The 11044-nt window shown below is 45.4% G+C and overlaps 1 protein-coding gene across 1 annotated transcript; it reads left to right on the forward strand.

Moving 5' to 3' along the window:
• Window positions 1–214: 214 nt before the first annotated feature.
• On the forward strand, window positions 215–10394 carry mios (missing oocyte, meiosis regulator, homolog (Drosophila)). Its single transcript, XM_029626040.2, is given in 14 exon segments — window positions 215–490; window positions 1099–1314; window positions 1317–1796; window positions 1799–1956; window positions 2132–2621; window positions 3365–3463; window positions 3677–3931; window positions 4358–4527; window positions 4837–4902; window positions 5012–5170; window positions 5545–5697; window positions 6073–6277; window positions 6795–6924; window positions 9069–10394. Coding segments are annotated over 13 exon segments (2631 nt in total). The 5' UTR covers window positions 215–490; window positions 1099–1139; the 3' UTR covers window positions 9160–10394.
• Window positions 10395–11044: the final 650 nt, after the last annotated feature.

Here is an 11044-nt window from a genome sequence, read left to right on the forward strand (position 1 = left end):
AGTTTGAAAACCCTTGATCATCTAACAGATGTAAAAGCCTATTAAACATGCATATCTACTATTACAATATAATACAAATGTAGTCGTATTCCAATATCATACATCTTTCTTTGTAGCGCCACCTTTAGGAATTGACAGTGCCGTGTTCCCCAAAATTCTAACGGGTTTGTGCGTAACCGGACCAATCGAATAGCCATGTTTTTTTCCGGGGAAATATTTTGGTGTAACATGAAAACAAGCACGGTTTTGGTTTGTGGTCGTCTAGTTACCGCAGCCACAAAATCATAAAGCTCGCCTATTTCTACAATGTATCTTCTTAAACTGGGATTTTAAACCTAACCACACTGCTACCTTTATGCCTAACCTTAAATTAAGACCAAAAAGCTAATGTTTGTTTTCATGAAATTTTACGATATAGGCAACTTTGACTTTGTGGCTGTGGTAACTAGTGGGCACCCAGTTTTGTCCATGTTGACATGTCTAGCAATTTGTAAGTTTCTTTCAATAATTTGTTATCTTTATTATTAGAAACACAATTTTAGAATGTTTATTTGCGGTTGATCTGTTGATACTGGTACTTCAGAAAGCTAATCTTGTGATGTCAAAACAATTGTAGCTAGCTAGCACTGCAGCTAGACAGAACGTTAGCTAACTACTGTAGCTCGCTAAGATAGCAGACGTTCACATGTTTTTGCTAACAAATCTGCTACAAAGTATCCTATATCCACATTTTGTTTAATTAACTATTTCGCTAGATACAATGTTGCATTAACATCTTGCCATTTTAATGCAATTTATGCCTATCGTTATTTTACGCCTTGGGATTGCTAACTAAATCGTCTGTTAGCAGTGCCACTTGTCACATGTCACTAGCCAGCAGTTAGCGACCTAATATGTTGCTCCCGTGCTGCACATAATGGTAGCTAACTACATTGTGACAACATTTGTACAATAACTTCAGCTAAGTTTATAGAAAGTAGGTTCAACATATTCGTTTATATAAAGTAGGCTAAACACATTAGTTTGCTCACTACTAGACTACTTGCTAGATGTCAGTTGGTAACTTTCAGCTGTACTGTAAATGCTGTTTTCCCCCAGTATACCCAGTTGTAAAAAGCAAGAAGCGCTTCCTTTGAACAATGAGTGGCTCAAAGCCAGACATTCTGTGGTCTCCCCACCACGCCGACCGCTATGTCATCTGTGACTCAGAGCTTGGACTGTACCGCATCGGACCTGTGGGGAGCGGCGAGACCAAAGCCGGAGCTCTCCCCCTTTCTGAGGAGACCGCTGCTACCCTATTAGCGATCAACTCTGACACCCCTACATGAAATGTGTGGCCTGGTACCCAAAGCACGAGCCTGAATGTCTGCTAGCAGTTGGACAGGCTAACGGTAGGGTCGTCCTCACTAGCCTAGGCCAGAGCCACAACTCCAAGTGCAAGGAGCTAATGGGGAAAGAGTTTGTGCCCAAGCACGCACGTCAATGCAACACCCTTGCCTGGAACCCTGTAGACAGCAACTGGCTAGCCGCCGGGCTGGACAAGCACAGAGCAGACTTCTCAGTGCTCATATGGGACATTAGCAGTAAGTTCTCCCCAGAGGCTAGTGTAGCCACCGAAAAGATCCGTCTCTCGTCAGGAGACGCAGACTCTGGCCTAGTGGTGACCAAAACCCTGTATGAGCTAGGCCAGAACGATGCTTGCCTGTCCCTCTGCTGGCTGCCCCGTGACCAGAAGCTGCTCTTGGCTGGCATGCACCGCAACCTGGCCATATTCGACCTGCGCAACACCAGCCAGAAAACCTTGTCAACACCAAGGCCATCCAGGGTGTGACAGTGGACCCCCACTTCTCAGACCGTGTGGCCTCCTTCTTTGAGGGCCAGGTGGCCATCTGGGACCTCCGCAAGTTTGAGAAGCCAGTGCTCACGCTTACCGAGCAGCCCAAGCCGCTCACCAAGGTAACTTACTGGTATGCTTTTTTTGGTCTGTTGTGAAATTCTGTTGTCCGCAGTGTACAATCGACTTGCACATATCAGGAGTATACTTTTTGTGTGATAGCGTAATGCATAATTGTGCTGTAGCCTACATGTTTTGGATGTAAGGATGTACAACACACGTTCCTTTCATTCCCAGGTGGCCTGGTGCCCCACACGTATGGGCCTGTTGGCCACGCTGACACGCGACAGCAACATCATCCGCCTTTACGACATGCAGCACACGCCCACGCCCATCGGCGACGAGACAGAGCCCACAATCATTGAGCGCAGCGTGCAGCCCAGCAACAGCCTCATTGGCAGCTTCGCCTGGCACCCCACTTCTCAGAACCGCATGGTGGTGGTTTCGGCAGCCAATCGCACCATGACCGACTTCACTGTGTTCGAACGTATCTCTTTAGCCTGGAGCTCCACCACTTCGCTCATGTGGGCCTGCGGCAGACACCTCTATGAGTGTGCTGAGGAGGGGGGCGTGGGAGGGGAGGGTACTGTGGAGAAGGACATAGCCACTAAGATGAGGCAGAGGGCCCAGTCCAGGTACGGTCATGATACGGTCCAGGTGTGGAAGAACCATTTGCTGGCCGGAGGGGATGACCCCCAGCTCAAGTCCCTGTGGTACACTCTGTTCTATATCCTTTATTATAAACTGGGTGGTTTCAGCCCTGATTGGCTGAAGGTCCATTGTATATCAGACCGTATACCACGTGTATGACATTTTGTTTTACTGCTCTAATTACATTGGTAACCAGTTTATAATAGCAATAAGGCTCATCTGGTGTTTGTGGAATATGGCCAATATACCACGGCTAAGGGCTGTGTCCAGACGTTGCGTCGTGCGTAAGAACAACCGTTAGCCGTGGTATATTGTCCATATACCACACCTCCGGCCTTATTGCTTAATTACACTCAATCTTAACTGGACCTCGAAGCCAGCTCCACTGTCTTTTTTCATTGTTCCCCGCTAATCAAGGACTGATTTAGACCTGGGACACCAGGTGGGTACAATTAATTATCAGGTAGAACAGAAAACCATCAGGCTCCGGACCTTGTAGGGTAAGCGTTGAATACCCCTGGTTTATTACATTACTGGTGCTTACTAATTTCTAAACATATCTAGGTTTGTGTGATGATTCATGTGCTGTTTATTAAATTTGTTGTTCTGTTTATTTTTAAGTAGACACTGTCCTTGTGTGAGAAACATGCCTGGCGTTCTGCTTGCACTGTAGTGATTCTTTGAATTATCATTTGTCTTTGTTCTTACACCTGACATGCTGGATACAATGTACATAGACTAAGTTGCTATATTGTATGTCACTGTTTGCACTGTGGTTCTTATGATGTCTCAGCGTTCCGTTTCCTATGTAAGTATCACTCATGAAGCAGTACACTGAAGACATGGAGCAGAAACAGCAGGGGAACAAACAGGCCCTGGTCTATTCAGGCATCAAGAACATAGTCAAGTCCAGCTCAGGTAAGCAACCTAAAGATCTAGATCATCTTTAGGTTTATATCTAGGCTAAATATACAGGCTGAACCCTTGACAGTATTATGTAACACTCTACATAGGTACTGTACTGTAAGTTATACAACTCTTTTTCAGTGTTTTCCCTAGATTTTTCTTCAAATTGGAGCAAAAAAGCCCCTGAAGTAACATTTGTATATCTGTTTGTCTCTACTCCACCAGGCACTACAGAGAACCGACGGTGCTGGAGCGGCTCAGACCGCCAGACGGACGTCCCCAGGTTCCACAGCGAGGAGCGCAGCCTTGCCCTGCGTCTGTGTGGCTGGATCAACCGAGGCCCTGACATCAACGTGGAGCCCTTCCTGCGCTCCCTGGAGGGGGAGGGGGAGTGGGAGCGTGCGGCCGCCGTGGCCCTCTTCAACCTGGACATCCGTAGGGCCATCCAGATCCTCAACAAGGGAGCCTCCGCTGAGAGAGGTATTGGCGTGGAGTCATCTGGGACAGGGCTATGTAATGCATTTTTGAAGATTCTTTGTAAGGGCTCAAGAACTTGTTTGCAATATACACTTTATGTACTGTACACAGCATAAAGTATGCTACTAATTACTGCCTGGTCACAGACTGACAGGGAGATTAATTAGATATTGCGTGTTAACAGTACATGCATTGCCCTCATGTGCTCTTGCTGCCTGAGGTGTCACTTCCATCACAGCAAAAGTACTATAACATACTGCTAGGATTTCACCACTGTAAACAAACAAAAGCAGTATACAGTCAAAGTATACCCACCAATATTAGATTCGGATTTGGCTATAGTGTACAGTGGAAGATAAAGAACCAAGATAATAAACCAAGCTATCCAAGCAAAATAAACCAATCTTCCCCACCCTTCCTTCCTTGCAGGGGACCTGAACCTAAACGTGGTTGCTATGGCGTTGTCAGGTTACACAGACGAGAAGAGTTCCCTGTGGAGGGAGATGTGCAGCTCTCTAAGGCTGCAACTCAAGAACCCCTACCTGTGTGTCATGTTTGCCTTCCTCACCAGTGAGCCTGGCACATACGACGGAGTACTGGTACGCAGGGAAGGGGGTAAACCATTGATATAAACTGGGTTGCCAGATTTTTATATGCATTATCCAACCCTTTATAACATTCATTATCATGTTAGGCTGAAGTACAAAGGGCTATAGTACCTGAATTGTCAAACGGGGCTAGGGACCACGAGGGGGCCTCAGTGAGTTTTCAGGGAAACTACAAATGAATCCTAAATATCAGCAGCAGCATGAAGAGGGCAGTGTTTGACATAGTAGTTTGAAGATTCCAACGTTTAAAAAAAAAAGTACAACTTAGTCATTGAATCCCTGTTGTGTTTCCCTCCTTAGTATGAGAGTAGTGTGGCTGTAACGGACCGAGTGGCCTTCGCATGCATGTTCCTAAACGACGCACAGGTAAGACCTCCTCCAGCAAACGCACGACAACATACACCAAATAGATTCACTGATTACCCCGTTTCTATCTATTGAAAGGACTGTTTCATTTTCTCTGTGTGTTATGTAGCTGCCTCGCTACATGGAGAAGTTGACCAGAGAGATGAAGGAGGTGGGGAACCTGGAGGGGATCCTGCTGACGGGGCTGACCAAAGACGGAGTGGACCTGATGGAGAGCTACGTGGACCGGACCGGAGACGTCCAGACCGCCAGCTTCTGCATGCTCAAGGTATGGTCAGAGCAGGGGCTGAATAGTCTTGCACAGCTCGACATCACATCGACCTTGTGGTTCATACTACGATCACCTGTCCCATGTTGGCTAGAATTAGATAAGTTTTGCTCAAGATCGATTGTTGGATCTTTTATCCAAGGTTTTTCCCCACATTCAGGCTTATAGATTTGTTGAATCTTTAAGATTTGCTGGAGTTCAAATGCTTAATGATAAAACAAAAAACAACTGTAAAAGTGACAATACAAATATCATAGAAGCTATGCTGATGATGTGAGACTGACACAGTAACAGGAGCCCACTTCCATTCTGTTTCAAACTCAAATACCTTTGTCATAAGGGGAGATTCATGGCCTAGTGTCCTTCCCTCCCAGGGTTCCCCAGGGGAGGTGGTGAAGGACCCGCGTGTCCAGTGCTGGATCGAAAACTACCGTAACCTGCTGGACGCATGGAGGTTCTGGCACAAACGGGCTGAGTTTGACATCCACAGGAGCAAGCTGGACCCCAGCTCCAAACCACTGGCACAGGCAAGGGAAAGGGAACACTGCACTAAGAGATGGACTGTTGTTCATAGTTATTTAATGTCTCTGTCTTTTGGTTTATCTGTTCATAAATCTTCACATGGAGGATGTGACTGAGTGACTAACTTGCTTGCAGGTTTTACATAAACTTAAAACACAATAATTAATATGATTATCCTGATTAATAAGTGATGCTAGTTGTTTATTTGTTATTGGTCAGCTAGATAATGATGCACTGTATTGGACGAGTACATTCATCTCTAGCTTCATAAGTTTAACAATGATATCGATGCTATAACCTATTCATGTTGGCTTCTGCTAGCTCTAATTTAACCTGCCTGTCCTTATCACACTTGACCTTTGTGTTGTTGCCTGCTGCAGGTGTTTGTGAGTTGTAACTTCTGTGGGAAGTCCATATCGTACAGCTGCTCGTCCATGCCCCACCAGGGCCGCGGCTTCAGCCAGTACGGGGTCAGCGGCTCGCCCACCAAGTCAAAGGTCACCAGCTGCCCCGGCTGCAGGAAGCCCCTCCCCCGTTGTGCGCTCTGCCTCATGAACATGGGCACGCCTGTGTCCAACTGCCCAGGTACTGGACATGGTATACTCCACAGATAGGCTCTGGGTGGAAGTTGCCTGTAGCCACAGATCTAGGATCTGTTTACCTTCCCCTAATCCTAACCATAAACAATATGAGGAGAGAATGAAAAACTGGTCATGGATCAGTGTCAAAGTTCAACTTTACCCTACTGTCACAGTTCTGCAGCCAGTCTAACTTCCTCATTACACACCCTATTATGCAAATAGGAATGCAAGTGCATACACACACTTCAGGGTAATTGAGCGAGAGAAATGCATACATGCAGTATATTAGCTAGTGATACAATGTTGTTGTATCACTAACTAATACAAATCACACAGAAAAGAAATAAAGCAGATCATTAATGTGATAATGATTGTAGATATTGATCTGTACTTTAGTTGGCTTATAAAACATCAACCAGATTATTAATAGTAATTTAGTTAACCTGTATAGCTCTTTTCATTACAGAAAATAATCTCTTTAGATTAGATGTGTGTAGTCATACCGCTGTTGTTTTTTCCAGGCACGGGGAAGTCAGACGAGAAGGTGGATCTGACCAGGGAGAACAAACTGGCCCAGTTCAACAACTGGTTCACCTGGTGCCACAACTGCCGCCATGGCGGCCATGCAGGTCACATACTCAGCTGGTTTAGGTAAGAACATTACTGGAACGTTCAGATAACATTTTCTGTATCAGAGTAGTTTTGTCAACAGAATGCATCGTAGGTCTTGTACGATATCCTGGCAGTGTGGTGCCTTGACCTCTCCTCAGTGTGAGAAAGACAAAGGAGCTGATCGTGGACTACAGGAAAAGGCGGACCTAACAGGCCCCTATTAACATCGACAGGGCTGTAGTGGAGTGGGTCGTGAGGTTCAAGTTCCTTGGTGTCCACATCACCAACAAACTATCATGGTCCAAACACACCAAGACAGTTCTGAAGAGGGTATGACAATACCTTTTCCCCCCCAGGAGACTGAAAAGATTTGGCATGGGTCCCCAGATCATCAAAAAGTTTTACAGCTGCACCATCGAGAGCATCCTGACCAGTTGCAACACTGCTTGGTATGGGAACTGCTCGGCATCTGACTAAGGCGCTACAGAGGGTAGTGCGTACGGCCCAGTACATATTCTCTCTGCTACCGCACGGCAAGCGGTACCGGAGCGCTAAGTCTCGGTCCAAAAGGCTCCTTAACAGCTTCTACTCCCAAGCCATCAGACTGCTGAACAATTAATCAAATGGCCACCTGGACTATTTACATTTACCCAACCTTTGTTTTTACACTGCTGCTACTCGCTGTTTATTATCTATGCATAGTTACTTTACCCCTGTCTACATATACAAATGACCTCGACTAACCTGACTAACATTGGAGCTCCCCAGGGGTGTGTGCTCAGTCCTCTCCTGTACTCCCTGTTCACCCACGACTGCATGGCCAGGCACGACTCCCAACACCATCATTAAGTTTGCTGACGACACAACAGTAGTAGGCCTGCTCAGCGACAACGACGAGACAGCCTATAGGGAGGAGGTCAGAGACCTGGCCAGGTGGTGCCAGAATAACAACCTATCCCTCAACGTAACCAAGACTAAGGAGATGATTGTGGACTACAGGAAAAGGAGCACAGAGCACGTCCCCATTCTCATCGACGGGGCTGTAGTGGGGCAGGTTGAGCGCTTCTAATTCCATGGTGTCCACATCAACAACAAACTAGATTGGTCCAAACACAGCAAGACAGTCGTGAAGAGGGCACGACAAAGCCTATTCCCCCTCAGGAAACTAAAAGGACTTGGCATGGGTCCTGAGATCCTCAAAAGGTTCTACAGCTGCAACATCGAGAGCATCCTGACCGGTTGCATCACTGCCTGTTACGGCAATTGCTCGGCCTCTGACCGCAAGGCACTTCAGAGGGTAGTGTGTACGGCCCAGTACATCACTGGGGCAAAGCTGCCTGCCATCCAGGACCTCTACACCAGCCGGTGTCAGAGGAAGGCCCTAAAAATTGTCAAAGACCCCCAGGAACCCCAGTCATAGACTGTTCTCTCTACTACCGCATGGCAAGCGGTACCGGAGTGCCATGTCTAGGACAAAAAGGCTTCTCAACAGTTTTTACCCCCAAGCCATAAGACTCCTGAACAGGTAACCAAATGATTACGTGGACTATTTGCATTGTGTGCCCCCAACCCCCCCCAACCCTTAATTTACACTGGTGCTACTTTCTGTTTATCTTATATGCATAGTCACTTTAACTATACATTCATGTACATGCTACCTAAATGGCCTGACCAACCAGTGCTCCCGCACATTGACTAACTGGGCTATCTGCATTGTCCCACCACCCGCCAACCCCTCTTTTTACGCTTCTGCTACTCTCTGTTCATCATATATGCATAGTCACTTTAACGATACCTACATGTACATACTACCTCAATAAGCCTGACTAACAGGTGTCTGTATATAGCCTTGCTACTCTTTTTTTCAAATGTATTTTTACTGTTTTATTTCTTTACTTACCTACACACACACCTTTTTTTCCCGCACCATTGGTTAGAGCCTGTAAGTAAGCATTTCACTGTAAGGTTTACACCTGTTGTATTCGGCGCATGTGACAAATAAACTTTGATTTGGTTAAGGGCTTGTAACTAAGCATTTGATGGTAAAGGTCTACACCGGGGCATGTGACAAATAACATTTGATTAGATTTGGTAGCATTGTGAGAAGTCACATTTTCGGTGGTTTGTGCATTTTAATGGTTGTTTATTGATTGACCTTTGGTTGTCCTCTCTGTTCCCCATAGGGACCATACAGAGTGTCCAGTGTCGACCTGCACCTGTAAGTGCATGCAGCTGGACACCACAGGAAACCTGGTGCCTTCAGACAGCCACTAGAGGGGCTTCTGGTAGGGTTCATAGCCTAAGCACCAGCCTAAAGCCTGCCTGTGCACGCTGACTTCACTACGGCACCCACCATCCGACATATCCCAGACTAAGCCAGGTTGCTGGGTACTGTTCTGGACAGGCCGCTTGAATAGTGTTAACACTGGGTGATAGCTTGGGTTGAATAAAAACTTCACTTCTTTTCATAATCATATGGTAAAAGAGGCTAGATGTGTTACTGATGAATCAATGAATGTCTTGAAGGATTGTGGTTTGATGCTTGCTAATGATATTAAGGAGATCCTTAAAGGGATATATTATAAAAGTTTGTTAACCAAACCTGAATCAGGATGATTCTTTAATTCCTAACATTAGCATATAGCCTTAATTTCCCCTATGCCTCAAATAAGCCAGCAGGTAAAGGATGTGATTGTGTGCCAATATATTGTAGTTATGTTTTAAGACTTACATTTTTCCAAGCTTTCTTTCTGGGTCACAATCAGACTGAGATATCTCGAAAAACATTGACAAAGTGATGAAATAAGGAAGTTAGTTACCCCAGGCAACAAACAGAAAGAGAACAAATTGACAAAGCTTTCTCTTCTGGTTACCCTGGCCTGTGCCACTTCATCTCACATTGTATGTCAGGGTTTACAGTGCAGGGGCAGGGTGGGGGGAAGTTGTCTGTGTATTCACCTCCCCACTCCAGGCCTGTGTCTTGTGAAAAGAGGCAGAGAAAAAAACAGCAGCTGCTCGGCACTCCGACAAGACCCTCCAGATTGTTCTCTTCATAAAGAACTTCAGCTGCTGGAACACCACTGAACACCATTGACTCAAAGAGGGCGAGAGCAGGAGCGCGAGAAGGCCCTCGGTTCTCTCTCCCCGGGACAAAATCGCACACAAAATATGCACACACACATCAATCCGGGATGGGTGTCCAGACGTACTCCACAGGGACGGCGATGTGTAAGATGCATTGTCGATGTGTTTTTCTTTCTCTGCCGCCCCCCAATGGACTCTACTGCTTCGACTCGGGGAACCATTGTAAACGTGAGGGGCCTGCACCCGAGCTGGCTAATTAACTTAGTCATGGAGTAGGGAGGGGGCATGCGAGCTACTGTATTCTGTTTTTTCACCACTGTCTCTCAGCATCTGATATTTTCTGGCGTACCCTTTTGTGAACCATAATGGAGTGGGGTTCGCACATTTGGTAGGCGTGTACCGTTCTTAATAAAAAGTTACTTGAACTTAAGTCTCCAAAAGAGTTTTTGCATTTGCCTTTTGAAAACGGAATCATAGTAACGAATTGCTTCAATCTTTGGTGAAAAAGTATGCCCTTTTAATGATAACTTTAGGCCTAAATCTTTGGTGTTCTCGATCATGTATGATGCAACCGTTACCGTTTTACCTCACTTAAATTTGTCTAAAGCAAATAAATACACAATGACTATCCAGTAATTATATAGGGGGTATACTTAAAATTGCCTGGTTAAATAAATAAAACATATATACGTATATACATATAGTTTAGTCCTGGGACTATGCAAATATGATTTGAAAACTGAGGATCATATTTCATAAAATCGTGTCTGTCCTAGAATCAGGTTTGTTCAACCACATTTCGTCCATATGAATTAATGTCATTACATCACATATTATGTATTTAATTGTACAGGTAATTACACAAATATTGTAAAGTACATTTTTATAACGAAGGTTTTGAGAAAGAAATTGGTCCAATCCTTATAATACATCGATGACGTTATTGGCTGAAAGTACAGTCGATAGACAACATTGGACCAATGAGTAATGTTACTGTATAATTTAGCTGTCCAACCACATGATCAGAATTAAAGATTGCAGCCCGCCCAGGTTTATCAGCCAGTAGTCTTGCGGA

This window comes from Oncorhynchus nerka, linkage group LG3, assembly GCF_034236695.1.
Source record: "Oncorhynchus nerka isolate Pitt River linkage group LG3, Oner_Uvic_2.0, whole genome shotgun sequence".
NCBI classification, from domain to species: domain Eukaryota; kingdom Metazoa; phylum Chordata; class Actinopteri; order Salmoniformes; family Salmonidae; genus Oncorhynchus; species Oncorhynchus nerka.